This window comes from Parus major, chromosome 1A, assembly GCF_001522545.3.
Source record: "Parus major isolate Abel chromosome 1A, Parus_major1.1, whole genome shotgun sequence".
NCBI classification, from domain to species: Eukaryota; Metazoa; Chordata; class Aves; order Passeriformes; family Paridae; genus Parus; species Parus major.
The window spans coordinates 59,223,477-59,245,586 of record NC_031773.1 but is presented as its reverse complement, the minus strand read 5'-3'; the positions used below and the strand labels follow the sequence as shown (position 1 = coordinate 59,245,586).

Below are 22,110 nucleotides of genomic sequence, written 5' to 3'. Positions count from 1 at the left end.
CCAAGAGCCAAACCCAAGGCACTGTTCAGCCAGAGTGGGAATCTTGGCCTGAACTTAAATTCACACCAAATATGAAAACCACTGATTTTTTTTCCTGTCTGCAGTGTGAAAACAAAGCATGTAAATGAACAAGCAAACAAACAATAAAACTAATTAAAGTGTTGTTTACATGCTGGAAGAAACCACATACCTGAAACAGCCTGCTTCCCAGAATCTTTTGTTTTTTCTTTGCTGCGAGGCCGTAAATGACATTTTGCATCTTTGATTTTAAAACGAACTTTCTGCTTGATTGGCAGGGCTAGGGAATCTGTTGATGTAAAGTAAAAAAAGCTGCCATTGGGATGGAAATGAAATGGGACATTTTTAAAAATTTTTAAAAACTGACTCAAATGTTTTCTTGTGACTTAAAAAAAGAGGCAACCCAAGAATTACACTTGTGCAAGGGGCCCATTTCTACAAGTTCATTTTTTAAAGCGAGTACCTACTCTTGGGCCCACGCAGATCAATGAATGTGCTCGTACCATGCTTGCTCTGCACATCTTCTCGGATTTTGGGTAAATTTGTCTTTTACTATGAGAAATATTAAATCCTACCTTTTTTTTTTTCCTGGACTCTCTGTGAATTCCCATGTTAGTTGTAGTTCTGTTCCTGCTAGTGCCAGTAAGACTTATTTAGTGGAGCTATGCTCTTGGCAACTGAAAACCATCCAAAGGAACTCCTTTTATTGCAGTCTGTGGCTTGCAAGCTTTATCCCTCAGCTTTGAACAAAGGCAGGTTTCACATTCATGTTTTAAAGGCTGTTATACAGCCATGCCATGAGTAGAAAATTGAGCTGCTGTCTGATTTGACGAAGTCCCTGGATGAAGAGACTGGCCTGTCACCTGCCAGCTGCTGTGGGCTGTGCACTGGCCCTGCTGAAGGCAAAGGATGGTGCCAGGTGACGCCACAGCGTGGGTCCCTCTTTCCTTGGTAGGGCTTTGCTGAACCAGGACTTTACAGGTGGCCTGATCCTGTGCCACAAGCAGACACATCTGCTTCCAGGATGTGTCACTCCACAGCACTGTACCACTCCACAACAATGTACCTCCTAGCCTATCCCAAATATATAGGAAATACATGTCTGGAGAACTGGAAAATGGGAGAGAAGTACAGCAGGTATGTGTATGGTGGGCTGACTCCTCCTACTGCTGGATGTTTCAGCTGTTTCTAATTTTGCCAGGCTTCAAGTTTTTGGTTTGGTTTTTTCCATACTGTCAGCTTCCATAAACATTTGAAATGTCTCTGCAAAAACAGTCCAGCCATTTTTGAGAAGAAGATGAATGAAATAAATGCAGTATTTTCTCACAGAAGTCTCATAACATTTGGAATGTCTCTGCAAAAACAGTCCAGCCATTTTTGAGAAAAAGATGAATGAAATAAATGCAGTATTTTCTCACAGAAGTCTCATAACCTTTTCATGGGAGGATAACCTTTTATCCTTGCAGTAGGAGAGCCTGTGCTCCTGTGGAAGGGCTTTGCAGGTGAGGGCTGGGACCCACCTTGTGCTACTGCTGGGTCCCTCTGGCTCAGTCCTGAGCCTGGGAAAAGTCCTGTTTTGATATGCTCACTGTTGCCTTGTTAGACTATGGAAAGCAAACAATTCTAAATATTTGTCCTTATTGAACATAATTCAAACCTGCAGCACCCATCCTCCCACACTGACCCTTCAATACAATGCTGCAGCTCCACACACCCCACCCTCAAGGAGAGGCTGCAGAAAAAGTGTGTGCATAAGGGGACATTGGCTACCTTTGATGCCTAAAGATTTTTGCTTTTTATACATTTTCAATATATTTGTAGCTTTGTAGACTCTTAATACATGGTTATATAGCTGGTATTTTTCCTACCCTTTAATTTAGATTTTAGAATAATAAGCTAACCCTACTAACACATACTTGGAATTCTGTTTAGCCCTATTCTTAAGAAGAGAATTCCTGACAAGGACATCTTATTTTCTATCAGAACTTAAGAGACATAACAAGGGAATAGGGCAAAGAAGCCTCAGGGTGACTGACCCATGGATGGTTTACTGGGGTAACTGATTTCCTATTGGATATCCTAATAAATTAACTTTATAGAATCATAGAAATTTTGTACCACATGTGCACAGAGCCATATTTTGCTGACCTGAAAGCTTTCATTGAATAATTGGTTTAGTATCTTACTACTCTGTTGCAAGAATTACTTTTTTATCTTACCACTTCAACTCTGTCCCAAGGTTTTTCTTCTTGTTATTAGGCAACACCTTAAACCTTGCCTTACCTAACAAATGGATCTGATGTCCTGCAATTCCCTGAGGTCCATCCCCTCCCTTCCTGGGCTCAGGAAAGAGGGAGCAAGCAGGGCAGCACCCACCTGAGCAGCTGGTCTGGGTGGAGTTGCGCCTGGGCTGTGCCTTGCCGTGTTGCACGGGGATGCCGCAGCTCAGCGTGTAACTGTTCTCCGAGTCTGGGGGACAGAACACAGTCAGCACTCAGGCAACAGCCTCACAAAGCACCTGCTCGAGGCTTCAGCTTCTCTATGCTGCTAAACAACAAGACATTTTAAATGCTGAACTTGGATTTTAAGTGGCTGAAATACTTTGCCAAAAGCTTCAATGCTTCACAGTGTTGACTACAAGGTTTGTTTCTTCCTAGCACTGAAATGATACATTTCATAAGTGATTCAGCACAAGGTTAGCTGTGCACAAGTAAAAAATATTTTGTGTTTGTCCATGGCAAAGTCCTTCCCCTTTGATCATCCCTGTAATTTAGAAAACAAACCACGTACTGTCATAATAATTTTAGCTTCAGGCTCCAACAGAATTTATTGGCAGAAACAGAAATGGTGTACTTCAGTGTTTACATATTACAGAGATAAATCTGTGTCCTGGTGCTTACAAATTAGAGAAATGCACAGTTTCAGTAGTCTCTGCTAAACTGAAAATAAAATGTGAATAAAACATTAGCTTGACTGCATATAATGGCAAGACTAAACGTGAAAAGTAGGCGCCAAAAATAATCCTGTGCCAGAACATCTATGAAAAAGAAGCAGCAATCCCCCACTCCTTCCCTGCAAAACTGTGAAGATGAAAACTACAAGTAGCGAATGGTAAGAAAAGAAAAAAGGAGGGAGTGGAATGAAATGCCCAATTTTTTATAAATACTACTCAGCTGGATTGAGAGACACATCCACCTTAACCGGGATAGTGCAGAAAAAATTTGTTATATATTGAACTGCTGTGACAAAAGGGAAGGCAGAAACGAACAGTTGATTTTAGTGAATTCCTGTTACTTTTTACAAGCTTTTTAGAATTTTCCCACCCTTGCAACTGACATCTCAAATTAAACAATGAAGGACCAATCTTCTCATGTGTAGTTGCTCTTGATTTAATTTATAATGAAGTTTTGCTCATTTACTGTTGTCTATAACAAAAAATGAATGCAAGAATCATGAATACATTAACAGAGAAAGTCAGCAAGTCACATCCTAGACATAAGAGGACAAATACTTTGCACAAACCTGGAACAAAAAGAGTATTGGATGGGCATGACAGGAAGCAGCTCTCTATGCCTCCTGTCTTACTGCATACTAGCTGAGCCTTGGGAGCTGGTTTGGTATTTGGGAGACATTTAACCATCTCTGAGGAGAAAAAAAAATTAGGAAATGTAAAACAATTGCCCAACAAAGAACCTTGTGTGCACACTTGGATACAATGGTGGGAAAAGGCAGGAAGTGGCAAAAAACATGACAGATACAAGTCAAAAAATTTCTGCAATAAGCACATAAGGGAAAGCATCTGGATTGGGATGTTAAGCCTGTACTTGAAAATGAAACTCCTTCCCATTTTTAGACCTAAATTCTAGATCAATCTTTCTCTCCTATCCTCCATTTTGGGATCTTTGTGCTCTATGAGCACAATTCTGTGTGCACATCTTGATCTCAGAAGCAACAGGAAACGTGGATTACCTGAGATTCCCTTTCTCTGATTTGGAGGCACAGCTCTCTGATTTAATAGACCAACCACACACTGTGCACAGTGCTCTGCTTACTTAGATGACCACTAAAATTGTATTTTTAAATTCTCTAACTCCCACTGACTTTTTAACTTTAACTCCATGCTCTAGCTTCTGGAGCTAAAAAATTTCAAACAAGGCAGAGGTGAGGCAGGAGACGCTAGGATGGAGATGGAAAGTCCTGATGGCCCTTTCAGATGCTGCTGAAATGTCCCAAACAATGCTAGAAGGGATCCTGTGACACACACAGAGATCACAGAGCCATCTCTCATCAGTGCCTACAGCATGAGGCACACTGCAGCTCATCTGAAGGAAAAATCCAGACTCTCCTCTTGGCTTATGGCAGGATGAAGTCAGAGCATCCTGCAGGTCTACCAAGTGAGTCTTCATACTTGGGTAAGGGAGTGCTTGTGTTTCAGCTGAAAACACATGATGTTATTGTTGATTGTTTGGAGCAGTTCTCTGTGCTTCACCTTGAGAAGATGGTATGACACTGGTAGTCATAAACCTGCATTTATTTTAATTTACCATCCTTTTGGATTGAAATATTACTTAAGCACATCTTTTCCCCCACAAATGACAAGGTTCATTCTTGGCTGTAGGTGGCACATGCCATCACTTTCTACAGGGAGGAAGCCTCACTGCTTCCCTCTTTTTCCCAGAAGGCTCCCCTCTGCAATGACTGCTGACCAAGTGCAGCTGGGCACCTCTTCAAGCAGCTTTTCCACACTGCAGCAGCTGAGACTTAAGTCTCAGCCAGGTGGCTGTAGGGCAGCTCTTGCTTCAGCCCGGTAGAAATGCTGTTTTGGGTACATGATTTTTCTCTGTTTCTTGCTATTTCTTTCCAATCTGCTCACCTTACAAGATAGGTTTGGCTGACACTTGCTTTTCTTACTACTCACTGTGGCTCTGTAAATGTAATTTTTCCCACCTGTGGGCTTGCCAGCAGACCACACGAAGGTAAGGGTTGCTTCTGGTGTCAGAAGCAACCCTTGTAGCAGCAAGACTGGCTTGGGTCTACCAGGGCTTGGGAAAAGCCCAATAAAGTCATCATGAAACCAAGCAGTTCCAAAGCAGTAGCTGGAATGAGTGTTGCCTGACTTGGCTTGCATGCAAAGGAAGAGTCCCAGCAACGTCCAGCTGGTTTGTATTCCTGGCCTCACTGGTCATTAAATATAAATAGATACAAGTCCCATAAACATGCCTGATGTTCACATCTCAGATATGGGAATAATCATTCTCCACTTATCTCCCTCCTAAGTCTTCTATGTTTCTCTGATGATGTCTTTGAAGAAACTATTTCCTTGGACTGAGGAGGCAACAAAGCACAAAGTGCCATTGCTGAACAAAAGAGAGTTTTGTTACTGCAAATGTCTCCAAATCACATAGCATTCAGCATCACTAAATATAATTCTTCCACTTTTTATTGTGCTTTTGTAACAATTTAGAATGTCGTTTCCTCTCAAAAATGTTGGCTATAAAGGCAGGTGATCAGCAGGGAGATGATGCTCATTTTAAGTCTCAATGAAGTCACCAAATACTAGAGTGTGTATCAATAGACAAAGGTGTTCTATTTCCATCTTCCAGCTGAGCATTATAAATAATGAGGAGAAATTTACAACCAGGAAAGTATTTTCAATACAGTCTCCTACCAACATTCTTAGTAGGCTGAGAGGGAATATAGCACAAGTAGTCTTCATACCAGACCTCCAAATATTTTAGTCCCAGCTGTTAACTTACAAAATCCTTTCCAGAGGAATAACTGGTATATGGCAAGGGAGACCTAGTGGATAACTAAAAACCACAGTGAGCTATTTCTTGCTGTCACAATGCTTAGTTCTCTGCATAGCAGCGAAGGTAGTAGACAGGTAAGCGAAGCACTTAATTGTACTTAGGAAGAACATAGAGGAAAAGGCTGGAATTCCGCTTGAGAATCTCACCCCCCACCCCACCTTGGTTATACTGCTGTATCCATGTAAACAACACCACAACTGCATGATCACACAAGGCCAGTGCAGTGCTCTCTACTCCAGATTTAAGCAGTGCTTCCTCTCAGTATGTGCAGAGATTCCCTGAAGGGAGATTCCCCCTTTTTCTTTTTCTGTCTGGCTCCCAGTTAGGCATTAGGAATCATCCACAAATGTGCCGATAAGAAGTTATTTGTGCTTTCAAAATTTGGCCATGGAAAACCCCAGGTATGCCATTCTCATTAAAAATTAAAAACCAGAATTAAAATTTCACAGAAAAGGCTTTGTCTGTAGCCATGACCAAGATTTTCTGTGCTTCAAATAAGACTCCAGAAAAAGAAGGCATCTATTTAAAGGATACAGAAATTCAGGTCTGTCCCAAAGTGGCACTAGCAGCAAGTGCCAAATTTTTCTGGTCTCAGGATTTGTGCTCATTGTGATGAATACTTTCGACACAGCTAGTGTCAGTACTTTATATGAAGCAGGATACCTTTAGAGATAACTTGAAAATTTTGGGTATGGTTCTGTGAATGTAAGTATTATGTCCTACCATGTCCTACTTGTAAACAGTTAAATATTTTGAATATTCTAAATTAGTGTTAGAGGTAAATAGAGTTATAGCTGACATTATGGAGATGGGAAGAGTGCAAATTAAGGACAAATATAAAATATCTAAGATAATAATAATACTTCAATTTCTGTGAATGGACTCATAAACTTATAAAACATTCCACACAAATGAAATCCAACATATTGCTCATTTGCTAATCCACCTACAGTTGTATCCTAGCCCATGGAGCTCCATGGGATCAGGTGCAATCTGAGTTTATAAAATTAATTTGGGGATCTAGATTGTGAAAATGCAGCTTCTCTCAAACAAAACCAAGGACTTTTGCACCCTACTGGAGAACAGGAGCCTCACCACAGTCACCTCTGAGTCACATTTCCACACTTACCAACACAGTCCTTTTTATTCCAGTGCAGTTTCTTTCCAGGTGGGCAGACACACTCATAGCTCCCCATGGTATTAAGACACCCAAAGTCACAGCTACCATTGCTGATGCTGCATTCATCAATATCTAAAAACATATTTAAAGTTGTGAGGAGTCTTAACCATGTGTACACACATATACTGCCCATTAAGATATGACTTGCATAAGGAAACCCATTTCTATTTTATCTTTTACATTTGAGCCCACATAAACATGTATGAAGACAGACAGTGCCAAACAATTTTAGTGCATATTGCATGTATTTGGCCTTAAACTGTACAGCTCCTACTCTCCCAAGGATTTATCCATTTGATACAGTTTACTTGCCAGGACCAGTCACACTGAAATTCTTGGAAGTACCAGATATAAAACATGCTCAAAAGTTTCTGCAGCATCTGGACAATGATGTGTTTCACAGAAAAACGGCATAAACCTCTATGAGATCACATCACTTCTGCAAAACAAGGAGATAAATTCTCTACAGTGATTCGCAGAGCTTCTTTTAGTTCAGGTGAAGGAGGAAATTATACTTTTGAAAGAAACTAAGCAGTTGAATTGTAGTTTAGATATATACTCCTTGAATAAAAATAAAAGGTAAAGAAGGGGAAGAAATTATTGTACGTGTTATCATTGATATTCCACAGAAAATCTTTCAACTTTTGGTACATTAGAGAAGTATTTAGCCAGTATGAGGTGTGTCCTTTTTAATCCATACATTCAGCACTCATATACTCGTGCCGACAAGGTCAATCTCTCATCTCCTCTCTTCCCACCACCAGAAAGGATGTTTATTTATTTAATGAGCTGAAATGACACTGAATCAATAGGAGATACACAGAATTGCTAATGCTCTGGCTCACTGGTAGACCTCAAAATTAAGCATGCAAGGACTACAACTAAGGACAGGCCTACGTGGCAAAACTTGGGGCCTGGACAAGTCTAGATTCAGAGTTGTGATTTTTTACCTGCTCATAATGGAAAAAAAAAAAAGCAGGAGGTTTGGATCTGGTCATGTTTTTTCTCCAAGTTTCAGCACTGAATATTTCCAGCTATAGTTTTGGTCCTTCTTCAGTCTTACTGAAAAGACTGAAGCTGAACTGAGGCTGAAGGTTATTTAAAGACTGATGCAGAACTCCAAACTTTGAGGCTTCTTTCCCTAAATTACTACATTAAATCATTAAGGAATTAACTGTGAAACTGAAGATCAGTGTCTCCACACCTCATATAACACAGGTCCCAAAAACTTTCAGACTCAGAATTTGCTTTCACAATTGTTTTCAAGTGGGGTCTGTTCCCAAACTGCTTCCTTAGATGGACTCCTGTTTCTCTTCCCACCTGGCTCTACTCTTATTGTGAATTTATGTGACACTTTTCCATAAAAGAGGGACCAGCATACACCTCCTACCTCTTTCTCCCAAAAAGAAGCCGTGCAGAGATGCCATTAGCAGTGTCTCATGTTGACATTACAAAATCAGGTGAACTCAGCCCTTGGAAGTGAGGGGCCAGCACATCTGTTTCTGTTACATCAGCTGAACCTCTAATTTGGTCATTGTGGTAATGCTGTACTTCAAAAATATCTCTCTCCTAGATAATGAAACATTACAGTACCGATTCTTTCCAGTCATACCAAAAAGGTTGAAAGCAGGTCCCCAGAAGATAGGAGGAATATCCACCACAGCCTTCTGTTATGCATTTCACAGGCAGTTTATGTCACAGACTGGTAAGGACAAATGCCAACAGAGCCAAAATACATAAACTTTGCAAAATTGACATCTTTCCCCTATTTTCTTTGTTGCCCATCATATGAAGCCTCCCTACAGGCGTGAAAAAAACTCACACCTGTAGAAGTTCTGATCAAAAAATGGTGGGACATTGGTTTTCATTTTTTTTTCTCTTGGGAGTGCTTCAGCAAATTTGAGATACTGAAATTTTAGTCACGCCCAGCTCATGATATTTTAAGATTATTTTAACATTATGTCTTTATCATTTTAAGTTACAGAACCTTAATCTCAAAGAACATTTCACAAAGCAAACAAACACACATGTAAGCAAAACTCAGTTTCCAAACCTCCACAGTGCGTCAGTCCATACAAGGTGTAGCCTTTGTGGCAGAGACACTCGAAGCTTCCAGGGTAATTAATACAGGTGTGGTCACAGGTCCGTTCAAAGGAACACTCATCTATATCTGAATTAATAGAAAAAGCACTAAGAAATTACATTTAATTCTGAATTACTGGATTTTCTCATTGGGTTGCAATATCTTGTTACTGATAAAAGTACCATTTACCATCCTACATAAAATCTGAATAAAATATTCTCATTCCTCTAGTGCCTTGTAAAGAAAATACTTATGGGTACATGGAGAAGGACAAGAAGAGATAATTTGGTAAAACCAAATTATTGATGAAGATTGTATTATGTACATTCCCCATTAGATGGCAACCTTTAACTTCTGATCATACTGACCCAGCAGGGCTGGGCGAGTATGGAGCTTTTGTGGAAGTTAGTGGCACAATGGAAAAAAGGTTTAGGTTGAATCAAGCAATTCTCTCTTTCACTGACCAATATGCTGACATTTTGCCCATCAGGACTGGGAGTTGCTTCCAGACTTCTGCTCTGCCTTATAAGACTCTATAGACTTGCAGAGAGCAAGCAAAACACTACTGGAGAATAAAACAGCATATGGAACAGGCTGCAGCTAGCACAGAAAATATTCGTCCAAAGCCCACATTCTACCCAACTCAAAAAAATTACGACCTTTTGCCTTAAAAAAAGACAGGCATCTCTAATTATCTCTGCTCAGCAATATGAAACCCTGGCTTACACAGCCTCTTCCATCCAGCAGGCCATGGAAAAAGCAACCAAAAGCACATTGCTTCAGGACAGTACAAAGGCTTTGTTGAGCAGGTGCTGTGGAGGTTGATTTGACAGCAGTCCTGACAGAATGGACTTGCTGAAAACATTAAAGGTACCTTAAACAGCAATCTGAGCAGAATAACACTTTTGGGTTAATTTTGTTGTTTTTTTTTAAAAAAAAATTAAATTCTCTTCAGTAATTAATTTTTCTGCTTATAGGTCAGAAAACTGAATACAATGACATTATTTGAGAGTGGTCATTTCAACAAATCTCATTCCTCTAATGTTCCTGAATTATAAATGAATAGAATAGTACTCCTATGACAATTTCCACACTTACTAGAGCTGCTTTTTAAGAACAAAACCTGAACAACACCATCACAAAATGTAACTTAGACTTTCATGTTGTATATGCTTAGAAAGCTGTTGGTGTTTGAAAAAAGTTGAAAACTCACCATATTTCAGGATATTCTATCTCCTATATCCAAGTGTTATTTACATAGCTTTGACATTTAATTCTAGGTCTCATTCTATTATTATAAATGCAAATACATACCCTCCCGAACTATAAAACTGAGATTTCCTGTATGGGTACACAAACCCAAATCTGTGTGAGAGTTATGCACAAATTCAGAATGACACAAACAGCAACATTTTATGTGACCTCCATCTTTAAATGTTTCAAAACAATCACACAAAAGATTCACAATGTGGGAAGCAACTGTTCAGGCAAATGCATAATGTAAAATGAATGAATGATGAACAGAAATCTGTGCTGTCCAGTTTTATGTGTGCATCACAATCACTTTCTGTGATCAAGTCACAAAAAGATGACAACTGAGATTTTTCTTTCTTACATCTATTGAATTTTTAATGCATTTTTAAATCAATTTTTAAATATCATCAATTGAGTTCTGAAAGTAATTTCTTTCTAAGGTTTCCTTTATAGTCTTGGAAATGTGCAGCTTTTGAATACACATAAATGGCAAACTGTTTTAGCTTTCTCTAAATAAATACACAAAGTAAAATCATTTGGGAATGAACACCGCAGCCATAGTTTAAAGGATTTTTAATGCTTAAGAAGCCAAATCATACATCATGGTTTCATTCATGTGTAACCTCTTTCGATATGTGGAATTGCAGGAAATTTACAAAAGCAGTTCATTTTCTGGCCTCTCACTTACCTTGGGAGTCTCTTTTTCCTAGTTCTCAACAGTGATCTTATCCTGCACTAGTTTAGTCCATAGTTTTATGCACTGCTTTCACATGCAGCACTTTGTGTTGCTGCATATATGGCCTATTTTTCTGCTCCTTAAGGAGGATGCACTCCCCTCTTTACCCATGGAAGAAGAGTCTGGCCTGATAACGTGACCACTGCTTGCCAAGTAACAGGCACTCAGGATACCAAACACATTTCTGCTTCATAGCTTTTTCACCCTTTAAACCTCTCATCTCCTTTCCTGCTGATGCTCTCAAAAATTCAGTCTGCTGAACTCAGCATCCTGCTCTGGCTGCTGGAACAGGGCAAACCTCCATGCAGGTTCCCCTGGCTGTGCCTCAGCCCTGGCTGCTCTCGACTGAGGAAGGCAGGGAGGGACCTAGCTTTCTGCAGAGCCCTGTCTGCACAACCACCAGCCCCCTGAGGAATTCAGCACTTGTCATAGAAAAGGCAAAAACATGCACCACATACTCTTCATTACAATGCTGAAATAATCCTTTTTTTTTTTTTTTTTTTCTTTTCTTTTTTTTTTTTTTTCTTTTTCTTTTTCTTTTTCTTCCCCCTGAAACTCTGAAGTCTGTGCTCTGGATGCTGTTATTCCTGAACTCCCAGGAACTTTGAAGCTTGCCTTCACACTTCTGTGGTGCTTCACAATACTTCTCCATATTTAGCCTGAAAGGATGTGCTTATTTCCCACCACCCTCATGACATTCACCTTCACAGCCCCTGGTTTCAAATCCTCCTTTACCACAACAACAGGGAACAAATGTGGGCATCTAAACACTCTCTCATTTGTACAGGCAACACTACAAAATCTGGTAGCCTCATCTACTGAAGAGAAGCCAAAAAATACAAAAGCAGAGATGTGGCAGGTTACAGCATCACCCCCATCTCCACGTACACACTCAAACACACAAACATTTTTGTATTGTGTTGCTCTGAATTTCCTCCCTCCCACACCCCAAAATAAATACTGATAAATTAACTTTCTAGGTCTGAGGTGCTCTTAAAATGATTTAAGGTTATTTAAATAAAGTTTTTTAACCATTTGAAGATGAAAAGTCAAAATGTTGTGTTTTTGAAGATCTGCTGTTTTGGTTGCATTTGGCATGAATTCACATGTAGTCCAAGCTGTCTTTGAACATTTCAGATTTGCTAACACACTTATCTGACATCAACACAATTTTTTTACTTTCACTTACCCAAAAATTCATGCCACATTCACCACTGCAATCAGCATAGGTGACTGTCATTGCAGCATATTAAGAGGTGTCTTCACAGCTGAGCTGTTTGAATCTTGGTTAGTTTCCTGACAGCTTTTTTTAGGCATACTAATGATACATATAAAATCTAAGAAAGGAGCTCCCTACTTCACAGCAGACCCAGTGGAAGTGCCAAGTTCAGGGGTTGGAGCAGGTGACCTCCAAACGTCCTTTACAAGCTCCACCATGGATTCATGGGCACACTGGCAGTGCCAGACTTCTCTTTATGGTGTCCTGTGATGCTGACAGTTCTCCTTGCAGTCTCTGTTTCCATGACATCAAGGCATCAACTCAGGCTGAATAAAGTCCAATATCTCTTCCAGCAATCCATGTTCTCACCTCCAAAGAGAATGTCTGAACAGAGGAAGCACTCCTTACTTTTTTCCCTAGAAGGGATTCAACTGGAAGAGATTGTTCAATGGTTTAATAAAAGAGCAGGATTTCCCTGGGGTTTTGAGGGAAGCAATTTTTGGCAGTGGTGGCCATGCTTGATAATATTAGTTTAGCTAGGTTCCTATTATTTCAAGTCAGCATTTGGATTTTATTGTTGATTTTTCAATCATATGTAGCTGCTTTTTTATTTTTTTTAGTTCAGGCTTTCCCATGTTAAACGATCCCATAATGATCTTTATTTTTCTTGAATGTGAAGTTTTTTAGTGGGTGTCAGATTGTCAGTACTGCAAAGTAAATTCTTCTATCTCCAGAAGGGAGCTACCAGAGATCGAATTTCTTCTAAGTTTGCTCAAACAGATGTGTCTCAAAGGTGACCTGAGGGAGCACGGAATAATGCAGCTCATTTTCCATGCTCATTCAAGCCCCTGCCCTTTCCACTGGTGCTGCCACTAGACTCCCAATTACAGTAGCACCAACTGTTCGGTGGTTTGTGTGATGTGGACACTGACTCATTTGTGGACATAGAATGCAGGACACCCAGAAGCCATCACACAGTGGTGATTTTTGCTAAGCCTGAACCTGAGCTGGATTCCAACCAGCAGCTCTCAAGTGAAAGGCTCCTTTCTGTACTCTGTTTCCAGCCCTCAGACACAGTACCCTGTACTCCTGATTGTCTTCGCTCTAAAATAAATTTCAGAGTAATTAAAAGGAACCAATGATCAGAAAATCAAAGTGTAAAGCAGGACATTTTCAAAAAGGCATTAGCATTACAAACAAGCAGCTCAGCACCAGACACACACAGGTGAGACTGGTAAATGCTGCTGGATTTAGAGATGTTTTAGAACTGCAAACTGATGCAGGACCTGCTGTGACTCCCTGACAGAATGCACATGTGCAGAACTCACTTGCACAGAGGTGTGATTTCAGTGTTGTGGTTATAGAGCTGAAGAATTCAATGCCAAACTTCCCAATTTCACATTAAAAATCTACTTCAAAAATGAGGATTTTCCCTTCTCTGTTTTCCTCAATGTAATTTTGTTAATATTAAGAACAGGTGAGAAAATTTAGTGAAAACTAATGGTTATCTCACCAGCTTTTCTCTGAGACATACATTTAGTAGCCAGGTCATTTTATGAAACTGGGTGTCTCCTTCCAAAACACAGGTCATATATTATAACTGCATAAGAGTTTACTCTTGAGCCTGGAGTATTTTTCACCTGATCTGAAAATAAAAGTGGCAAGAGGAGATCATTGTTATTTGGTGGTGCTATTTGTGCTACAGAGAACAAGAAAGAAGTGGCTCAAAGGCAATCAAAAAATGCTATAAAAGGGCATGGGGAACAGAGTGCAGACTGAAGATTCTGGACACTGTAAGCAAAGAACCCATCTTATATTTGATTTATCTGTGTTCAGTGAGGCAAGACATGAAGTTTATTTGCAAAATAGGTAAATTAAATTTAAATATACTATTTCAAATAGAAGTAAAAGATAAAATAATTATTTTTTATTTAGAAAGGGAATGTACAATAAAAAGAAAAGGAAATATCTATCTCTACTATCTACTCCTTCATCAGCAGAAGTGACTGATGACACCCTGAATGCTGGTAGGTCAGTCAAAAATGGTCATTTTTGATATTACAGCAATGCTTAAAAGTGCTATTACAGCTGTGAGTCTGTACAGTTCCAATCTGCCCAGTAAGCTTAGGTACACCTTGATTATGGTAGCAAAGATTTCTATCTACCTCATAACTGCTGCCCAAGCTGCTATGATGACTATCCACAGCAAGGAAGCTGTGGGTTTCAGATTCAGGCATTGGTGGGGGTTGATCCCCAGGCTGGAAAGAGTGGCCCAGGTGTCCCAGAGCAGTGGGCACAGCAAAGCCACTCTCAAAACACTGGGGTCATTTCCTAACAAGGCCACATCCTCCTCATGCAAAGGCCTGGAAGATGTAGTTCTGCTTTGTCCATCTCACATAGCCCTGGTTTATTTTTAACCCCCAAGCCAAAAGTGTGGAGCACCCCAGGCCATGCAAACAAGCCAAACTCAAGGTTAGTCAGAATGTTTTGTGTTCACCTTTCTCAGCTTCCAAGTTATTTGCCTCTCTGAAAAACAGAGCCTTTCCTTGTTCTCATTCATTAAGCACACATACACAGAAACTCCAAAGAAGTGTGACATGGTGTTTTTAAAATAAACACTAATGCTTTTTTTTGTATGTATTTTGGCTGAAAGTTATATTCTGTCTTCTCCTCCCACCTCCAATTTCTGTGGGAAACTGATACTACCCATGTAATGTTGTTCACCTCACAGCCGAGCCAGCCCTGTTTCCAACAATATTTGACAGACATTAGGGAAACCACATATCTTAATCTGAGTGGTTGATGGACCATAGGGAGTCATGATTCAAGCTATGTTGCCCAAGAAATGGTGGTTTAAATTCAATGCTGGGAAGGCATTGTTTTGCTACAGCAGTTATGTGATGGGGTTTCCACCACATCTCAGGTTTTTTGATCCACAGTGACTTAGCCCTGTTTGCAGTTAGTAAAAATGCATCCTCCATGTGAGAATGTAACTCTCTAATATACCGCCAGCCCTGACCAGGTGGAATGGCTTACGGCTAACTTCTCCTTAAGTTTCAAAGTCTACAATAATAAAACAAATGAAGGGAAAGATGTAGTAATGTAGAAATCTACTTCATTACCTTCCCACTGAGTGCTTCTGGAGCAGGCTAACACAAAGGGGAGAAAAAGTAGCCATAACCCCAGGTCTTGTAAAGTAATTGAAAACCCACGCCCATTTAGACTTCCCACTGCGTTACTGAGCTGCAGTCAAGTCATCTTGCTGCTGAGACTTAATTGTTAATAACATACCTAATGACCTGCAGAAAAAAACAGATCCAGCATTAATTGCTGTACTTTTAATGGGAAGCTAAGTGCCCAGGCAGCAGGGTTTCATCTTGTATTTCAGATATTTGAGTGGGAAACTGTCCATTATGACTAATGTTGGCTTGGACCAAAGCATTTATTTATTTAAGAACTTTATTGCTCACAAGTAAGTACGTGATCAGTGAAGACCAAATGTAACCCATAATCAGGGGCTGAAAGACTTCTTAAGGAAATTGATTTGTTCACAGGGAAATGTGCTTTTCATTAGAGATGATTTGTTAAAATGCAAAGAAGTAGTAAAACAAATAAATGTATATAAACAGCAAAAGAAACCTGCAATATATGTTTGAGACAGAGGCAATAAATAATTAGAAACCCGTGACTTATTATGTAAGCATTGCAATGAGCAGGTATTTCAAGGATTTAGCAGTCCACAATGAAGTGACTGCTACTCAGCTTCAGGGATAGGCACACAATATATAGCTGTACTAAGGACAAATGTTATCATCTACCTAATTCTACTCACAGCCTCAGGATTCTGTCTGTATGTTTTTACTCAGTGTACTGAGATCGTGCAAACAGCTTGTTTTCATCTTCCTCCTGGCTCATCTGTTCCCATGGTAAATTCAATAACCTCCTATCTCTGCTCCTGAGGCTGCCACTCTTAGGACAGGCCATGTCTTTGTCTTCATATAGTACCAAATGCAGTATGAGCACTCCACATAGTTCTGATGCATTAGCAGTTTAGGGAGCCACAGCTGTCTCTGTGTTTATCATTTTGGTCTGATCATTTTTAGATACCCTCATTTTGCCCTAAGGAATATCTGAGAATCACTGACTTCTCCTTTTACTGTGTGTTCTCACACTTCTGCTACATGTCTGAAATTGAATAATGTCTTCCAAGACATAATCCAGAAACTGAATGTTTATTTTGATAGAATAAGGATATTTAATGCCAACATTAAATACTCATACTCATTTAGTCCAAACTCCTGTACTTAAGCAGCCTCCAGCATTTTGCTTGGTGAACTCCAAAAGCATCCCTGTCCCAGAAGGGACTGTCTAGGTGTTTTCCTGAATAGATCCCTTAATCTTTTCTATCAGTTTAACTTCCAGAGTTCAAATTCGTGTGATCTTTTTTAACTGCTAAATTTTGTAAAGGCTGAATAATTTATCTTAATAAGTGCAATGCATATCTGATCCTTTCAGGAATAAGCAGGTACCTCCTTTTAGATTTCTCATACTATTTTCTTGGGCCTGAAGTTACACACAAGAAAGCAGGAATGAATCCAGCTAAGCAGCTCCCTTGGGCTGGCTGGCTGCCTCTACTAATTCCTGTGAATCCACCTCAGTTCAAAAGACAGCAATCTTTGGTTGGCCCCTTAAGTTTTAAAGGAACTGCAGCAGGCAGATCCTTCTTTGATGCTAAGCACCAAAGGGACCACTCCTCACCCAGAAAACTCATCACACTCATTAACATCACAGCAACTGTTTTCCCACTATTTACCTAGACGTTAAAGCAAAGAGAACTGCTTTTAGGAAGAACAAGACAATACATTTTGGAAGGTCTTTAAAGGCAAATGGCAGCTTGTTTCCTTTATCTCTGCTATCAGACCTTATCAAAAGAGACCAGTTGCACTTTCTGTGAACCACTGTGCTATCTCTGGGGTTTGAAAACAAAAGGAAAAGCAGGTTAAAAAATGAGACTTGGCAATCAAATTGTAGGCCTAGATCCTTTGCTCCCTCTCCACAGTAAACACAATCTTTTCTTCAGGAACTCTTCCAAGGGAGCTTTATGTGATCTCATGTAGCAACAAATTAATTTTCCCGTCTCTTTTCAGTTTCTTTCAAAAATTCCGTGTTTAGTTTTTCTTCCACACAGAATCCACAAGCTCTTTCTCTTCCACAAGCTTCCCTCAGGACTTCCTCTGAGTCTGCAGAAATGGGTCTGTGTAACAACAAGTCACTGCAGTAAACGCCTATTCCCTTAACATGTGTGTGTGTGTTCCCCTTAATGCATGTGCCAAGCCAAGTGGCCACCACACATCCCTCTTCCTGTCAGCACTGCAAAGCCAAGTCTGATCCCAGGCACTATGGCTTTGTTCTGCCTCATGCATCAGCCATGGATTTGCTTGCTTTTAGATCACCAGGACCTTTGCCCAAGGGGTAGGAAAGTTTATGGTTTTGGATGGAAACTGCAGAATCTGGCAATTTCAGCCAGGCAAAAATTGGCAGCCAACTTTGGGGTTTTTGGGGGTTTCTTTGACTGTAGGTGGCGGGATTTGGACCAAGGCTTTTTCTATAATGAAATACATCATCATTATCACCACCATTATTATTACATTATTATTTCTCTGCTGTTGGATGAAGAAAAGATTTCTGATATGTTTCCCTGCAGCAGCATGGAAAACCCCACCATCTGCTATTTTTGGGGGCAGCATCAAACTTAGAAACAGAAAAATGGTAGAGGATTACCTGATAAATTCAATTTTAGCAGATAATAATTTCTTCTAATATTTTAAACATGGTTGAGCAAAACTGCTCAACTTGCTAAATCTCAGTCCTGTGAGCAGAGCTGGGGAACAGCAGCATCAACTTTTTGCCATGTGAACCGCTGAAGAGGAAAAGGTGCCTGGCCTCAAGTGCCAAGCCAAGTTTCCCTCTTCCTCTGATTCTTCATCTGAGCTCAATTCTGAATTTGGTAAGCTGTCCTAGCAGAGAGAAGAATGAGAAAACCAATGCTGGTCACCAGAGACAGCTCTGCAGATACTTTCAAATAGAGAAGTTAGAAAAAGAAAGGTTTTTTTGTTTGTTTGGTTTTTTTTTCAGATAGGGAATTTTGCCTGGTCTCTTATGGAACATGGAAAAAACCCACTAATAACTAGACACAATGGTATAAAATTAATAAGTTTGTACAAGGTCTCAGGCACAAAGTGAGCCTAGGGAGGTGTTCTATTAAGGCATTTGGAAGGGAAGACTTCAAACTGGTACTGGTTTTCTCTGTTGAGCACATCACATTTAACCTCACCATAAGCTCATGGCAGTTCTCTCATCCTGCTTTTTCTCCTTACTGCTTTGTGAATAACAATTTTAAAGAGGATTTCCAAATGATTTCTAAAACATATAAAAATGCACTATAAGGATCTGAACCTGACTGAAGCACCATTATTTTTTAACAATGAAAGATAATAGTATAAAAAATGCCTAAGTGCACTTAACAGTATTATTCATTTTTTATAGCCTATTACTTTTAAAATCAATAGGAAATGAGTTAGGCTAAGCATTTTGTCAGATCACAGGAGCTACAAAATTTTCCTATGATTGCATCAGGAAGTGCTGGCTGGAAGGCCAAAGTCCAAGTACATTTTCAACTTTGCAGCAAAGGCAAATCAGAGAAAGGTCAAGAAAGCTGTGATAAATGAGCCTGATTTAAAACTGTACCCCCTGAATGCTTAGCCTGGAGAATGCCAAGTGCAGCAACAGCCAGTGGCATTTTTGATAAAGTCAAAGCTGTTATGTATTTAGCATGAATGAAGTTATAGCACTATGGGCATCAAGGATATGTAGCCCTTGGATAACAGCTCTTTTCAATATATGAGCATTTTAGGGATCAATCTGTGCAATCACATCTTCATTGCTCTGTGGAAGGTGCACCTGTGCTAACAAATGTATTGCTTGGCAGAAGTGGGGACCACTATCCTCAACACATCTCTGACACTGATTTTATTTACTTTATAGCTTCCTCACATTAAGTACAGATTGTCTTTGACATAAGATTTTGAAACAGAAGTAAATACTGATGTATTTATGAAATTGTATGAAAATAAAGATCCTCTGTTGTGTTGTGTTGTTAATTTTGCTCCCCATGTTGTCGTGTTAATAGTTTGTTCCCCTCTCCCCTTTGTTTTTGTTACTAGTTTAACCCAAGTTGTACCCTCCTACCCCAATTGTCAATCCACCCTTACACCTTGTTCTTGAATGTTCCCTGTTCCTCCCCTCTGGGCCCTGTCTGTCACTTGGCTACTCCTCCCAGCTTCTAGAAAGTTCAGGGAGGGTGGTTGAGTGACAGGGAAGAGACAGAGGAGGTCCCTCCCTGAACCTCCCTCACTGATTCTTTCCAATGTCCCTCTGATCCCTTCACACTCCCCCCTTGTTTCCCATTGTTTGTATATCTGTCCCCTCCCCTCATTCCTCCCCCAAATTTAAGTTGCTGTCATCCCTGCTTTGGGGGCTCTCCTGGAGCAGCACTCCTGAGGTCAGAGGTCCCTGTGGGGACTCAATAAACCTTGGACTTTGCCCTTCAAGAGAGTCTGACTCCTGCTTCCTCTATTGTAACTGTGGTCTATTCCATCAAGCCGCTCCTCTGATTCCCAGGATTCGAAGGGGTGTCCCCCAGCAGGTCGACAGTGTCGAGCTAGCCCGAGTGGTTGGAGTGCTAACTCCAAAAGGGACACTGCAGCCATCCTCTTGAACCAACTCGTATTTCTTTATGTGACAGCTGGATACAACCACTTCCCAGCAATACAAGCTTCTCCAGGCTTTGAGGGCTGAATCTGCTGTGACTTGAAGTGAAACAGAGATTGCGACCAGAAAGCAGAAGCCTCATTTTCTGTGTGAAGAACATCTCAAAATTTGAGACAGAAGTTGTGCCAATGCTTAGACTTCCCAGACATTACCTTCCTCTTGGGCCTATGCTTACCTGTCCCAGCTTTTCCCCACCCCTCTCCATTACTTGAGGGCTTTTGTTGTGCTCATCTTCCTCTCTTAATCTCAGGAACCCGGCAGGAGGCAATTGGCTTTGGCTCCTATTACGTTTATCCTCTTACCATTGTTTTGCTAGGACAATCTAAAATACAATTAAAGTCAATACTTTTCCAATGCTTTTTAAAGAAAGTAAGTACTTTTATCAAGACATTGCCAAGATTTTATAAGAAAATTTATAATTTTCCAGTATCAATCATTCCAAAGGCAAGCTGAGTTATCTACTGCTATTATAGGAATAAACTGTGCTACTATGTCAAGAGTTTGGGGTAGGAGAAGCCATATATCAAGAGAAGTGCATTAAAAGAAACTTCAGGCAGGTTTATTTGTTTTCCTACAAACATAAATATGTTTACTAGTCTGCACTCTGCTCAAGCCACTATTTACACTGCAACTCTGTAAGAGCAGCTTAACAGTCTGAGGAGAACATAATAAAGGCTTTACCCTTTCTGTAGAAAGGAAGGAATATTCCCTCTATCCTGCAATATATTTGATTTTTAGCCATAATTTTGAAAAGAGAAAACTGTTCAGGTTGCTAAGGTGTTGTCTCTAGCACCCTTATAGGAGCTGCTAGTGAGACTTCTTGAAGGAACAAGGGACTAGTCTGAGTGAAAACATGCCTAGTGTTATTTGATGGTGCTGAAAGAGCAAGTACAACACAGTTTCAGTTTTCAGCTGAGAACTCAAATGCAGCACTTCACTTCCTGTGGACCTGTGTATTCCCAGCTTGCTTAAAGTTCTTGCTGAATCCAAGGGACCACTGAATATACACAAGAATTGCTGTTCTCTGGCTCTGCCTCAAAGGCTTGCTTAAAAACCCTGCCCAGAAGGGCTGGCCTCTGCAGAATCCCAGCAGGTATCCCTCTGAAAACACCAACATCATGATTTGCAAACATGCCTCAAAAATCCTCCACTCAGTAAAACTCCAGAAAACACTCCTCCATTCCACTGATTCCGTATTGGAGCTTAGTTTTTGGTTTTATTTCACCTGTCCTAAAAAGGCCTCCTCACCAAGCTACCAAAACAAAGAGTAGTGGTTCGTAACATGGCTAATGTAAGAAAAATCCCACTCCTTTGTTTCAACAGGTTAGGCTTTTATTCTCATTAGAAGAAAATAAACAAACCAGGCCACTTTTGAAAGACCCAGGAGTGTAAATGCAAGCACAGAAAAATATTTGGGATAAGGCTGTCATTTTATTGCAATTCTGTTTAGCATTCAGGGTAAGGGCTATCTAACCATAATCAGCGTGACTGAACGCTTGAGCGCAGTAACACAGTATTAATGTGCTGTAGTGGAAAATAGATATACACATATAGTCTTTCTCTGATTCTCTTTAAAAACAATTCCTATTGAATTACAGCTTTCAGCATGATTTATCAACAGATTATTGTTTGTGGAAGAATGCTACCTTCCTGCTCCAGCTATTCCAAGGCTGACTCATATCCTGGTAATTCATTAATACATAACATGATTCCAAGCCAGTAATTTCTGCACTATTCAAGTCATAAATCCTAAAATAATCAAATGAAAAATATATCTCAAATTCTCTTTCTAAACACTAATAGAACGTTTTGCTTGGCTTCCCACACACATCATCAAGAGGAGGGAGCCAGATAGAGCTGTAAAAAGCAATTTGATAGCAGTATACTTTTTAGAGTTTAACAGTATAAGAGCTACCATATTGAATGAGACCTGAGGTCAAACTAATCTACTATCTAAGTTCCAACAGTAGCCTGTGTCAG

At 40.1% G+C, this 22,110-nt stretch overlaps 1 protein-coding gene across 4 annotated transcripts in view; it reads right to left on the bottom strand.

Moving 5' to 3' along the window:
* The window catches only part of SCUBE1 (signal peptide, CUB domain and EGF like domain containing 1), a 198,995-nt gene that overhangs the window by 20,568 nt on the left and 156,317 nt on the right, over window positions 1-22,110 (bottom strand). For 3 of the 4 annotated variants that reach the window (XM_015628660.3, XM_015628663.3, XM_015628661.3), the window contains 5 exons: window positions 9,062-9,178; window positions 6,958-7,080; window positions 3,541-3,660; window positions 2,395-2,487; window positions 191-307 (listed from right to left, as the gene is read on the bottom strand). In XM_015628660.3, coding sequence (XP_015484146.1) covers window positions 191-307; window positions 2,395-2,487; window positions 3,541-3,660; window positions 6,958-7,080; window positions 9,062-9,178 — 570 coding nt within the window. The remainder of the gene's footprint in view (window positions 1-190; window positions 308-2,394; window positions 2,488-3,540; window positions 3,661-6,957; window positions 7,081-9,061; window positions 9,179-22,110) is intronic. The other variant, XM_015628662.3, reaches the window with a different exon arrangement.